We start from the raw sequence: 15,169 nt of genomic DNA, 5'->3' as shown, positions 1-15,169 counted from the left end.
TATATCAAGCCACGCAACTCTTTAAGTGACGCGCTCAGAACGCTACGATACGCGCTTGGCGCATGACGGGAGGCGCGCCGGGCGCGTGATTGAACACGCCCATCGCGATGCCAAATCTCCATCAACTCAGCCTGATCTATTGCGCTGAGCGAGCTGAGATATGGGCTCAGCGTGAGTCTACTGAAAATGTCAGCTAGCATCACTGGAGTTCAATCGAGCTTCTTCTATTTGACATGACTTCTTCCCACATGATTACCTATCCAAAAAATCACAAAAAATGAGGATTAAATATGTATAACCCTGTATGTGTAACCAAAGTGTCTTTACTTACAAAAGAGAAGTTAAATTGAGGATTACATAAGTCAAAAGTTAGAAAAGAGTTGAATGTGTTAACAAATTTGGTACTAGAATGTAAGTAAAAATTAACATTATCAATTAACGATTGAAAATATTTGTTGCTATACAAAAAAAACTCGTCGCTATAGTATTGGTCACCTGGCTTATGTGACCAAATCTGCAGTGACTGGTGATGATTATGACAGAAGACTAGGGATGTGTGGAGCGAATGAAGTCATCACCCAATCCAGCAAGCCCATACAAGTTTCCCTTCACATTCTTCTTAACAACTTAAATTCTTCACATTCTTCACCCAATCCAGCAGTGGTTGAGGACGGTGGTTAGGAAGGCGCCGACGCCGTAAAAGGCGAGTCTGGGGATGGTGAGTTGGGTAGCGAGTTGGTGAGTCCAGCCGAGGAAGAAATCGGAGATGAGGGCCACAGGGGGGTTAGGGTGGGTGGCGAACCAGTGGATGATTTGGGGTTGGAGTTTAGAGAGGGCGTTGATGAAGGGGTAGTTTCCGGTGTTGCCGACCTCACGCACGTTTTCTACGCCGGCGGGGATGTTTGGGTGGGGAGGGAACGGGAGGACGAGCGTGTGGAGCGTGTTTGGATGAGAGGATAAAAGAGGGTTGAGAATTGGAAGGTTTTTTGGGGTGATTACGATGGTGAGGGTTAAGCCTGCAAGGGCTAAGTGATGAGTGAGATCGAGAAGTGCGAGAATGTGACCCTGTGCTGGATATGGGAACACCAGGATGTGAACTTTGGACATGGTGTGTGTTGTGTGCGAATTACAAGATGAGTTCATTCGGAAACAATTTGGACTTCATTTATGACCTACAACGTACTAGTGTCTTGTTCTTCGTCAACGACAGTGGGGACATGCTTCCACGAAATTATTGACCTCTTTTATTATTCAATCAATTGTTGATGCTCAACACTCTTCACTTCTTCTTCACTCCTTTCCCTTGAAATATGTTTTCTGATTTTGAGGAAAAACTTGATAGTTTTTAAATTAGAAAGATTTTAGATCTTTAAACCAAAATTTACTTTTATCATAAGCTTTCCACACATGCTACAAACTTTCTCTTAACATCATTTCCTTTCTTAACCATGCATTTTCTATTTGAATATCATTGAATTAGTATATAGATCAGTAATTAACAATTAATAATTCTAACAAATGATAAACTTTAAAAAAGCCTATTTCAGGACCTAATTATATTTTCTCCAATTTCAGTGTCTATTTCATACATCCTTAATCAAATAATTAAGAATTTAGAATTTTGGATTAGCATTAACCAAATTAATGAAACTACTAACTTGATAAGAGTTATAAAATGACACATGAACTCGCAATTTACAAAGTCAAAGACAACTTGTAAATGGGCAAACACTATGACTTGAACACAAGTAGAGGAGTGATGATTATGATAGAAGACTAGGGACGTGTGGAGCGAATGAAGTCATCACCCAATCTAGCAAGTCCATACAAGTTTCCCTTAACAACTTGCAAATAAACTTCATTATCACTGATAGAGGTAGAAGCAGAGCCCTGTGTGCCTTCATGTATGGCTTGTTGCTTGACCTCATTTAAGCGTTGGTTATATTTCTCCTGCACCAAATAAAGTCAAATATTTTTTTTTTATCCTATTTAAACTCCAAAACAAGCTATATTTATATGAGCATCACCATATAGACATCAACAACATCAATATTCTATTCTTGCTAATAGAAAAAGGGATATGCACAATAATTACATTATACACAAATTAATTGAACCAAATAAAAAATCATAAAGACAAAGGAATATCCATCTCACAAGACAATCATGGCATTACACCTAAAGAATGCAGTTTATTATGTCTCTTTAGGAAAAAATGGAATTTATTACACTCTTTTAAAGAAAAATGAATACTGAGTGAGATATATTGTGACTCAAGCAGTTACGGTGGAAGCATGTTGCTGTCACGATGGAGCCAGCAATCCTTGAACGATGGGTCTCAAAAATCCTTGAACGATGGGTCTCGGAAATCCTTGAACGATGGAGCTAGCATTGCCACGATTTGGGGGTTTAGGTTTTTTGCTACGGGTGAGTTGAAGTTGAGCGTAATAGGTATTTAGGCTCCTGGGGGTATGTACTTGAAACGTTTTACATTTTATTTTTTACTTTTTTTAGAGGGAAAAGTCATAATTATAAGAGGAAAAGCATTCTTTTAGTATACATTTTGTTTTATTTCAAAGAAAAATATATTTAAGCGGGAAAAAATATGTTAACATAGTAAATTAATTTAAATATTAAATTGATACTTAATATTAATGTTAAATTTTGAAATTATTATTAATATAAAATGAATTTAAATAATTTTATAAAAATGATGAATAAAAATTTATTAATATAATGTTTTTTTAAAATATTTTTATGGTTTATATTTTTAAATTGTCTGAATGTTAATTTTAAAATGAGTTTCATATGTATAAATGTTACTATATTTTTATCTTTTATTTTAAATTTTTATATCTATATTATATTATTAAATTATTTTTTTAATAATATGATGTTTGAAGATAAAAAATTATACAAATAAGAGTACATTACACTTTCGTTCTTTAATATATATATATAAATGTTAATTTATATTATATATTGACGTATATATGAAAGTATAATATACATAAACAATAATTTATGATTAAAGAATATTTTAGAATATTTGTTAAATCAAAAAATTAAAAATATAAGATTACATATAAATTATATTATATATTTACAATCAATAAATTTAACAAAAAAAACAATTGCTTAAGATATGGTATAATTAGCATGCGCTAAAATTACTCAATAAATCAATTACTTAAATTTTGGTATAATTAGCATAGTAAAATTAAAAATTTAAGAAGATGAATTTAAAATAAATAAAAATAAAAGGATAATTAATTATTATATTTTAAGAAAATTGATGTGTCACAATATATTCGGTATAAACTAATAGAATTTTTATTGGGTAAGTACTAGGTTAAGGATTTCATTACAAGAATTTGAAATAATAAAGATATTTTTAATTAGTATTTTGTACTATAAAACCCTAATAAAAAGGTTGTAAAATATTTAATGACTTATTTTAGCATAACAAATATATAAATATAATATTTTTTAAGTATATCTTTAAAAGAGAATTTTATATTTTTCTAACTTTGCTCCTCTTTTCCCCTCTGAAAAACTTATATTTTTCTAACTTTACTAATTTAGTGGTTTTTGTTAATAACATTTATATACTATTTTAGTCTTCTTGAGATCACTTTTTAGTCATAGGATATTTAATTTTTGGGACAAAAAATAATATTTATGTATTATTTCTTTAATTAATTTGAATTATTTGGTTGGTTATCTTATTGCGCATTATAATAGCTTAAGAAACGTTATAGAAGTAAGTTATTGGGCCAATTGATTATAAAATAAATAAATATTTAGAGAAATAAATAATTTTTTTAAATAATTCAATAAAAAATATGATTAATTAATATTTATTCAATAAAAAATAAAAAAAAATTAGAATAAGTTAGTGAATATTATCCACAATTTTTTAAATTTTAAACTTAAAAGAAACTTTTAATTTTAAAATTTTGATCTATACATTAAAACTTTTAATTTGAGAAGTAATATTATACGTATGTAATATACTATTCAACTTTTAATTATGAAAGTTAGCTACCTTTGTAGTCTAAATTATAATTTCTATATTGATGGTCCTGGGTTCTAATCTTTATTAGACCATTATTTATCATTTTCTTAATAAAATGAATATTTTCTTGTCATTTAAATATCACGTCATGAAATTCTTTTTAACAATTTAATTGATAAAGAAGACTAACAATATCAAATTATGAAATGTTTTTTTAGCAACTTCAAAGACCAAAATTTCATAATTAAAAAAAGTAGGATAAAACACTATAGGGGACCAAAAGTGTATTTAGTCACACACACACATATATATAGTGTTTAGTTTCTTGGGTTTGCTTAGTGGTTTTTTTTGGTAAAGATAGGAAAGATTACAAAGATGGCCACAATGAGGATTGAACCTAGGTCCTCATGCTTCTAACTACCCCAAGCCCTCCTCACCCAACCACTAGGCTAACCCTAGAAGTTATAGCTTAATGGTTTAGCTACCTTGTGTCTTATTTAAATATAATTTTTAAATTAAAACTTTAGTTCTGTTTTTCTTTTTAAATTTCTTGTTAACGATAGAATAGCGACCGAAAAATTCGGTCGCTAATATTAGAATGTGTTGCGACCGATTTTATATTCAGTTGCTATTATTGGATTTTTTTGCTACTGAATTATATGCGGTCGCTATTAGACATCAATAGCATTTTTTAGCCACCGAATCATCATCGATCGTTATTTATATCTAAAATTTTAATAATTTGGCCGCTAATTTGGTCGCAAAGCTTAATTATAAAAACTTTTTAAAATAATGACGGATTCAGCGACCAAATGTCTTGTTACTAATTAATTCGATCGCTAATTCGGTCGCGTACAAAATGTAATGACCAAATATTAAATCGGTTGCTGATTCGGTCGCAGATTAGATACTGATTTTTTCTATCGCTAAATTTGGTCACTATTTTACATTTTTTTTTGTAGTGCTACATGCATGTGATGCAAGTAAAACTCATGTACGATTTTCTGGAAGCTAAAACTTAGGTGTATACTCATGTACGATTACTCGAATTTTAATACTCATGTATGGTTGTCCAAAGGTTAAAACTCATGTGCGGTTGTCCGAAAACTAATACTCATGTACAGTTGTCTAAAGGTCAATACTCATGTACAATTTCCTAAAGGTCAGGCAATACTCATGTACAATTGGCCTTAGGCTAATACTCATGTGATTGTCCTTAGGCTACTCATGTGTGGTTACCCAAAGACCAATACTTATGAACAATTATAAAACATTTTCTACACATGATACATGTCACATATATAAAGCTCTGTACATCATTTCATCCCATGGACTAATGTCATTCACATAGAACATCATTTTTATGTCAATCTCATGCATACACATCATCATCACATCAATCTTTGACATACACATTATCATCTCCTATCACATGCTTGATTAGTTAAAAATATAGTTCACAAGCACAAACATCTCAAATGCACATAACAATTTATAGCACAATAGTTTATCACACCACATCTCAAACACATAGATGTGTCCCTTAACACTTCTCATATAAACATTATAATTACTCTTTAAACTTTCATACAACAAGTCGTAGGACTAAGTCCCTCTTAGTTTGCTCATGGTTTCTAATACTCACCATTATAACTCATAAACTAGTTCTTCTTTTCTTAAGCTTCAAAGACATTGTGTGGTCTAAATGCGAGACTGGGAGTTATACATTTCTATCAAGTTGATATTTATCTTGTTATAAATATAAGACAATTATTTATAACATCTATGTTGACCTCAAAAGTTAATTCTGTCATCTACTATTTTTAAAAATTACAAAATCGTAGCATTTTAACCTAATTCTAATAGCATGACCTCAACTCACTAATTTGATCATAACTTGAGTTCTAGATATCCTTTTTGGGTGATTCCAACAACATTGGAAATATAACATCTAGGTTGGGTCATGCACGACCAGGTTCTAAAAATCCTTAAAAAATTGTTTTTTTTGAATGAAAATGAGACAAAAAATGCCGATGATACTCCTTCTTAGTGGGTTTCACTTTTCGTGGTCCATTTGCTTCTTTTGAGTTCTTTGCTTTGTTCAAGTTCTTTTTCAACGTGGTCCCAAGGGTAAGGGCTTCCCTTCTTGTCGCGTGATCTCATTCCTTCACTTGTTCTATATTTTTTTCTTTGTTGTTACCTCTACAACTTGTTAGTCCCATCCCTTCACTTGCTCTCTATGTTTTTCTTTGTTGTTTCCTTTAAAACCTGTTGTTCTACAACTTTGTTGTTTCTTTGTGTGGTAGTAACACCACTTGTTGCTAAGTTTATGCAGCAACACTAATATTTTTTTGGATGGGATTGGTATATGCATTTGTTGCGGGTTGCATCAATTGTCCCGTGGCGGAGGCTAGGTGGGCCAAGTCACTGTCGAATCATGGCGCTTGGGCTGCTGCGCTCTTAAGTAAAAAGAGTTGCGCCCTGACTATCAGCTATAACTTTTGGCCTAGTGGTAAGCGCTCGATCCAACAATTGGTATCAAAGCCAAGGTCATGAGTTCGATACCCAGCGGGACAATTGCTGAGGGGGAGATTGTTGCGGGTTGCATCAATTGTCCCGTGGCGGAGGCTAGGTGGGCCAAGTCACTGTCGAATCATGGCGCTTGGGCTGCTACGCTCTTAAGTAAAAAGAGTTGCGCCCTGACTATCAGCTATAGCTTTTGGCCTAGTGGTAAGCGCTCGATCCAACAACATTTATTTAGCAACAACATTGGTTCTTTTGGAGGCTTTTGTTGTTGAACTGTGTAGTCATTTCTTTTGGCCTTGGAACTGTTATTATTTGTATAATTGTATCTTTGTTTGTATTGAAGCTTATATGTACTATATATTTATGTATGATTTTATTTTTCCCGTTTCTTTATGTTAAAATGTGCCCAGAGTGCTTTTATATATCTTGTATGTATAGGCATTATGTTTTTATTTATCATACATCTTACAATTTATGATATAATTCAATTGATGATTCAAAAAACAAGTTTTTCGATGCACTATTTATATCCTGATTCAACTATTATGTTTTAAATAATTTTAAATTAAATTTATAGTTAACAATAATGAGTTATTAATTTAGTTTGAATATGTGGATTTTAAGTTAAAACATATTTTTTTAATGATGCAATGCAATTTAGTTTATAATTAAGATTGTAAAACTAAACTTTTTAAAGTTAAATTAAATGGATAATTTAAAATGAACTCAACCGATGGTTTGAAAGATATTAGTATTTATCCTTAGGAAATTGTTATGGTGCCAGTTTGTTTCAGAGGGCTTGGCTGCCTCTTTGGTTATAAGCAAATCACATATTGATACCTGTGTTGAATAAGATGAGTCATGGTCAGCTTTCACAGAACTGGTCAAGGAATAAGTATTTTTCGTTTTAGGCTCAGGAATGTGTCAATTATGCAACTGAAACAGGTCGTTCTGCTTGGAGAACGGTCCATTCTGATCCATTCGTCATGTGTTTATTTTTTTATCTGAAACGGGCCGTTTTGATTGCAGAACGGTCTGTTCTGAATCCAGATTTCCTCTTCCTTAAAAACTAAAACGTAAAAAAAAAAATAAATAAATAACACTGCTCAGAATTCGGTTCCCCGAGAACTGAATTCTGAGTGAGAACAGTAAAAAGATCTATTTAGATAAATAATGTGTAATAGATGTTTTTTTGGTAAATTTTTTTTAAAAAAAATATTATTTGAGAAAAAAATTCGCATAGCTGTAGTACACCAGTAATATTTAGAAAGATGGTCCAACGTTGAAAAAGTGGGACTCACTTCAACGAATCATAGGAAATTGCAGTGTTGCGTCAGCAGCATCAACCTTGTTGTTTAACAGGAAGGTGCAGCAATGCTTTGACGAGGTGATGGACGTGCATGGAAGATTCCCCACTTTCACTCACAGCCTTAACCGCTTCCTCTCTCATTAACTTGGATCTTCTCTTCTCAGGACTCTCCCCACTCATAACCGCAGCCACCACCCGACCCAACTCATCCGGGTCGGGCACAGAATCCGCCCCGGAACACACCCTCACGGCCACCCCTCTGTCCTCCACCAACATCCTCGCATTCACGAACTGATCCGCCTCCATGGGCCACCCCACCATCGCAACCCCACTCACCATCGCCTCCATCACCGAGTTCCACCCGCAGTGACTCACAAACCCTCCCACAACTCGGTGACTCAGTCTATTGTGCTGAGCGAGCTGAGATATGGGCTCAGCGTGAGTCTACTGAAAATGTCAGCTAGCATCACTGGAGTTCGATCGAGCTTCTTCTATTTGACATGACTTCTTCCCACATGATTACCTATCCAAAAAATCACAAAAAATGAGGATTAAATATGTATAACCCTGTATGTGTAACCAAAGTGTCTTTACTTACAAAAGAGAAGTTAAATTGAGGATTACATAAGTCAAAAGTTAGAAAAGAGTTGAATGTGTTAACAAATTTGGTACTAGAATGTAAGTAAAAATTAACATTATCAATTAACGATTGAAAATATTTGTTGCTATACAAAAAAAACTCGTCGCTATAGTATTGGTCACCTGGCTTATGTGACCAAATCTGCAGTGACTGGTGATGATTATGACAGAAGACTAGGGATGTGTGGAGCGAATGAAGTCATCACCCAATCCAGCAAGCCCATACAAGTTTCCCTTCACATTCTTCTTAACAACTTGCAAATAAACTTCATTATCACTGATAGAGGTAGAAGCAGAGCCCTGTGTGCCTTCATGTATGGCTTGTTGCTTGACCTCATTTAAACGTTGGTTATATTTCTCCTGCACCAAATAAAGTCAAATATTTTTTTGTTTATCCTATTTAAACTCCAAAACAAGCTATATTTATATGAGCATCACCATATAGACATCAACAACATCAATATTCTATTTTTGCGCGTTTGACCCAGTCGTAACCAGGAACGCCCGACTCTGGGCCCCTAGGTGGCGGCGAATCTTTCTTCTCAATAGTGACCCTTCCGGCGGCCACCACCTTGCCACGCGCCTTGCCCCTGGCAGACGCAGAGGATCCGACACCACTTCCACCGGCCATGAAAAAAGAGAAGAAGCAAATAAAAAGGAAGTACCTGGTACTCCTCCTCAGAAAACAACCCTACCAAAGAAGGGACTACCGGAAACGACGACGGCGACGGAAGCGCAAAAGAGAAATGAGGTAAAGGGAACCAAGAAAAGCTCTCGTACTCGAGAAGTCAGAAGAAAGACAGGGAAGAGGCGCGAGAAGAGAGAAAGGCTAAAACTCTCCCCGAAATTCAAAACCGACGCGACACGTGTCAGTTGAAAGGCACACCCGATGACACAGTTATTACAAAACCATCATTAAAAAACCGTCACTGCCCCCAATACGTCAATGAAACGTCTCTAGAGCATGAACAGTCGCGACACGTGGCGAGCCTCCAGCTAGCGTACGCGCAAAGCCACCTCTCCTCTCACGAGCCCGACCTTAACTCTTCGGCCTACGGCCTTCGGAGCTCGGGGGGCTAGTGTACTAACCGCATTTCGCACCCGGGCTCTCAGCCCGGGTTGACATTATAAGGGTCATCCCGAGCACGCGTTGAACAATGTCAGCCCAGAATCCGAACAGATCACGCCCGAGCCCGGAGATCTCGTCCCAGGCCAAAACCGTTCTCCAATTATACCATATTATGTCACAACGTGATCGTATCATATTATATGATATCGTATCATATCATATCTTATCTCAGGCCCAAGACAACCCTAATTCACACAAAGGTATGTGCATTATATATACGAGACTCATACTCATACAAACCCTAACTTTGGCATCGGAGTCTCTTTTGCAGGTACCTCCCCCATCTTGGAGCACCAACAAACACATCAAGCAAAGAAGGCTCACTGATCTTACTGGGCAGACCATCCCTACGGCCAAATTCCGGTAAGAACAGATGACATGTAAGATGCGTAGCCTTTGTTTCTCTTTTATTTTATATAAGAAATCAAGAAATATTTTTTATTAGAAATCAACGCTAAATCGTACTAGAAAAATTAAGCTGAGAAGAGTGTATACTAATAATAATTTCTTAACGAAAATTACAGTTTTAAATTCATAATCTTTGGTCTCAGAATCCAGTTAACATTATTGGTATCTTGCAGCTTCTTGACAAATACACGCAGTAGCAGTACTACAACTAGTAGTAACGTTGAAAAAGTGAAGCAGAGGGTCTCACTTCAACGAATCATAGGAAATTGCAGTGTTGCTTCAGCAGCATCAACCTTGTTGTTTAACAGGAAGGTGCAGCAACGCTTTGACGAGGTGATGGACGTGCATGGAAGATTCCCCACTTTCACTCACAGCCTTAACCGCTTCCTCTCTCATTAACTTGGCCCTTCTCTTCTCAGGACTCTCCCCACTCATAACCGCAGCCACCACCCGACCCAACTCATCCGGGTCGGGCACAGAATCCGCCCCGGAACACACCCTCACGGCCACCCCTCTGTCCTCCACCAACATCCTCGCATTCACGAACTGATCCGCCTCCATGGGCCACCCCACCATCGCAACCCCACTCACCATCGCCTCCATCACCGAGTTCCACCCGCAGTGACTCACAAACCCTCCCACAACTCGGTGACTCAGTATCGCCACCTGTGGGGCCCAGCCCCTAACCACCAACCCCCGACCCGATACCCGATCCGCAAAGCCCTCAGGAACCAAGCCATAGCCTTGCTCTATTTGTTCCTTTGTGGACGCCGTTTTCACAACCCAAAGGAAACGCGTTTGGGATCTCTCCAATCCCAACGCCAAGGCCTCCATTTGATGCTTATTCAACAGCTTCTGACTCCCAAAGCAAACGTACAACACCGAACCTTCTTCTTCCACCCCATCCAGCCACTGCAGCACTTCGGATCCCTTCTCCGGGTCGGACTCCACCCGGTTAGAGCCCAACGGCCCAACCGCGAAGACCCTGGGCTGGCCCAACTTAATGTGATCCAAATAAGGACCTTCCAACGCGCGGAACGTGTTGAAGACAGAGCCCCAGCTGGAGGCGTTGGAAAGGAAACTCTCCTTCACGAACTCCGACTCCGGGTCTGATTCCCTGTAGCGGAGGAACACGGAGGGAAGGTGGTCCCGCTCAAACGACGGCGTTCCCGGGAGTTGGGGGAAGTGGAGGAGTCCGTTTGAGTTGCGAAAGTGTGGATTCTGCCAGCAGTGGTTGAGGACGGTGGTTAGGAAGGCGCCGACGCCGTAAAAGGCGAGTCTGGGGATGGTGAGTTGGGTAGCGAGTTGGTGAGTCCAGCCGAGGAAGAAATCGGAGATGAGGGCCACAGGGGGGTTAGGGTGGGTGGCGAACCAGTGGATGATTTGGGGTTGGAGTTTAGAGAGGGCGTTGATGAAGGGGTAGTTTCCGGTGTTGCCGACCTCACGCACGTTTTCTACGCCGGCGGGGATGTTTGGGTGGGGAGGGAACGGGAGGACGAGCGTGTGGAGCGTGTTTGGATGAGAGGATAAAAGAGGGTTGAGAATTGGAAGGTTTTTTGGGGTGATTACGATGGTGAGGGTTAAGCCTGCAAGGGCTAAGTGATGAGTGAGATCGAGAAGTGCGAGAATGTGACCCTGTGCTGGATATGGGAACACCAGGATGTGAACTTTGGACATGGTGTGTGTTGTGTGCGAATTACAAGATGAGTTCATTCGGAAACAATTTGGACTTCATTTATGACCTACAACGTACTAGTGTCTTGTTCTTCGTCAACGACAGTGGGGACATGCTTCCACGAAATTATTGACCTCTTTTATTATTCAATCAATTGTTGATGCTCAACACTCTTCACTTCTTCTTCACTCCTTTCCCTTGAAATATGTTTTCTGATTTTGAGGAAAAACTTGATAGTTTTTAAATTAGAAAGATTTTAGATCTTTAAACCAAAATTTACTTTTATCATAAGCTTTCCACACATGCTACAAACTTTCTCTTAACATCATTTCCTTTCTTAACCATGCATTTTCTATTTGAATATCATTGAATTAGTATATAGATCAGTAATTAACAATTAATAATTCTAACAAATGATAAACTTTAAAAAAGCCTATTTCAGGACCTAATTATATTTTCTCCAATTTCAGTGTCTATTTCATACATCCTTAATCAAATAATTAAGAATTTAGAATTTTGGATTAGCATTAACCAAATTAATGAAATTACTAACTTGATAAGAGTTATAAAATGACACATGAACTCGCAATTTACAAAGTCAAAGACAACTTGTAAATGGGCAAACACTATGACTTGAACACAAGTAGAGGAGTGATGATTATGATAGAAGACTAGGGACGTGTGGAGCGAATGAAGTCATCACCCAATCTAGCAAGTCCATACAAGTTTCCCTTAACAACTTGCAAATAAACTTCATTATCACTGATAGAGGTAGAAGCAGAGCCCTGTGTGCCTTCATGTATGGCTTGTTGCTTGACCTCATTTAAGCGTTGGTTATATTTCTCCTGCACCAAATAAAGTCAAATATTTTTTTTTTATCCTATTTAAACTCCAAAACAAGCTATATTTATATGAGCATCACCATATAGACATCAACAACATCAATATTCTATTCTTGCTAATAGAAAAAGGGATATGCACAATAATTACATTATACACAAATTAATTGAACCAAATAAAAAATCATAAAGACAAAGGAATATCCATCTCACAAGACAATCATGGCATTACACCTAAAGAATGCAGTTTATTATGTCTCTTTAGGAAAAAATGGAATTTATTACACTCTTTTAAAGAAAAATGAATACTGAGTGAGATATATTGTGACTCAAGCAGTTACGGTGGAAGCATGTTGCTGTCACGATGGAGCCAGCAATCCTTGAACGATGGGTCTCAAAAATCCTTGAACGATGGGTCTCGGAAATCCTTGAACGATGGAGCTAGCATTGCCACGATTTGGGGGTTTAGGTTTTTTGCTACGGGTGAGTTGAAGTTGAGCGTAATAGGTATTTAGGCTCCTGGGGGTATGTACTTGAAACGTTTTACATTTTATTTTTTACTTTTTTTAGAGGGAAAAGTCATAATTATAAGAGGGAAAAGCATTCTTTTAGTATACATTTTGTTTTATTTCAAAGAAAAATATATTTAAGCGGGAAAAAATATGTTAACATAGTAAATTAATTTAAATATTAAATTGATACTTAATATTAATGTTAAATTTTGAAATTATTATTAATATAAAATGAATTTAAATAATTTTATAAAAATGATGAATAAAAATTTATTAATATAATGTTTTTTTAAAATATTTTTATGGTTTATATTTTTAAATTGTCTGAATGTTAATTTTAAAATGAGTTTCATATGTATAAATGTTACTATATTTTTATCTTTTATTTTAAATTTTTATATCTATATTATATTATTAAATTATTTTTTTAATAATATGATGTTTGAAGATAAAAAATTATACAAATAAGAGTACATTACACTTTCGTTCTTTAATATATATATATAAATGTTAATTTATATTATATATTGACGTATATATGAAAGTATAATATACATAAACAATAATTTATGATTAAAGAATATTTTAGAATATTTGTTAAATCAAAAAATTAAAAATATAAGATTACATATAAATTATATTATATATTTACAATCAATAAATTTAACAAAAAAAACAATTGCTTAAGATATGGTATAATTAGCATGCGCTAAAATTACTCAATAAATCAATTACTTAAATTTTGGTATAATTAGCATAGTAAAATTAAAAATTTAAGAAGATGAATTTAAAATAAATAAAAATAAAAGGATAATTAATTATTATATTTTAAGAAAATTGATGTGTCACAATATATTCGGTATAAACTAATAGAATTTTTATTGGGTAAGTACTAGGTTAAGGATTTCATTACAAGAATTTGAAATAATAAAGATATTTTTAATTAGTATTTTGTACTATAAAACCCTAATAAAAAGGTTGTAAAATATTTAATGACTTATTTTAGCATAACAAATATATAAATATAATATTTTTTAAGTATATCTTTAAAAGAGAATTTTATATTTTTCTAACTTTGCTCCTCTTTTCCCCTCTGAAAAACTTATATTTTTCTAACTTTACTAATTTAGTGGTTTTTGTTAATAACATTTATATACTATTTTAGTCTTCTTGAGATCACTTTTTAGTCATAGGATATTTAATTTTTGGGACAAAAAATAATATTTATGTATTATTTCTTTAATTAATTTGAATTATTTGGTTGGTTATCTTATTGCGCATTATAATAGCTTAAGAAACGTTATAGAAGTAAGTTATTGGGCCAATTGATTATAAAATAAATAAATATTTAGAGAAATAAATAATTTTTTTAAATAATTCAATAAAAAATATGATTAATTAATATTTATTCAATAAAAAATAAAAAAAATTAGAATAAGTTAGTGAATATTATCCACAATTTTTTAAATTTTAAACTTAAAAGAAACTTTTAATTTTAAAATTTTGATCTATACATTAAAACTTTTAATTTGAGAAGTAATATTATACGTATGTAATATACTATTCAACTTTTAATTATGAAAGTTAGCTACCTTTGTAGTCTAAATTATAATTTCTATATTGATGGTCCTGGGTTCTAATCTTTATTAGACCATTATTTATCATTTTCTTAATAAAATGAATATTTTCTTGTCATTTAAATATCACGTCATGAAATTCTTTTTAACAATTTAATTGATAAAGAAGACTAACAATATCAAATTATGAAATGTTTTTTTAGCAACTTCAAAGACCAAAATTTCATAATTAAAAAAAGTAGGATAAAACACTATAGGGGACCAAAAGTGTATTTAGTCACACACACACATATATATAGTGTTTAGTTTCTTGGGTTTGCTTAGTGGTTTTTTTTGGTAAAGATAGGAAAGATTACAAAGATGGCCACAATGAGGATTGAACCTAGGTCCTCATGCTTCTAACTACCCCAAGCCCTCCCCACCCAACCACTAGGCTAACCCTAGAAGTTATAGCTTAATGGTTTAGCTACCTTGTGTCTTATTTAAATATAATTTTTAAATTAAAACTTTAGTTTTGTTTTTCTTTTTTAATTTCTT

At 34.5% G+C, this 15,169-nt stretch overlaps 1 protein-coding gene across 1 annotated transcript; it reads right to left on the bottom strand.

Annotated features, from left to right (window-relative positions):
* Positions 1-10,094: 10,094 nt before the first annotated feature.
* Positions 10,095-11,870, bottom strand: LOC145952995 (UDP-glycosyltransferase 89A2-like). Its single transcript, XM_083066205.1, has one exon. The coding sequence runs from the start codon at positions 11,740-11,742 to the stop codon at positions 10,318-10,320; it is 1,425 nt and encodes a 474-aa protein (XP_082922331.1). The 5' UTR covers positions 11,743-11,870; the 3' UTR covers positions 10,095-10,317.
* Positions 11,871-15,169: the final 3,299 nt, after the last annotated feature.

This window comes from Cajanus cajan, chromosome 11 (assembly GCF_000230855.2).
Source record: "Cajanus cajan strain Asha chromosome 11, NIPB_CcT2T_4, whole genome shotgun sequence".
Taxonomy (NCBI): domain Eukaryota; kingdom Viridiplantae; phylum Streptophyta; class Magnoliopsida; order Fabales; family Fabaceae; genus Cajanus; species Cajanus cajan.
This window is presented reverse-complemented; position numbering and strand designations above follow the sequence as displayed.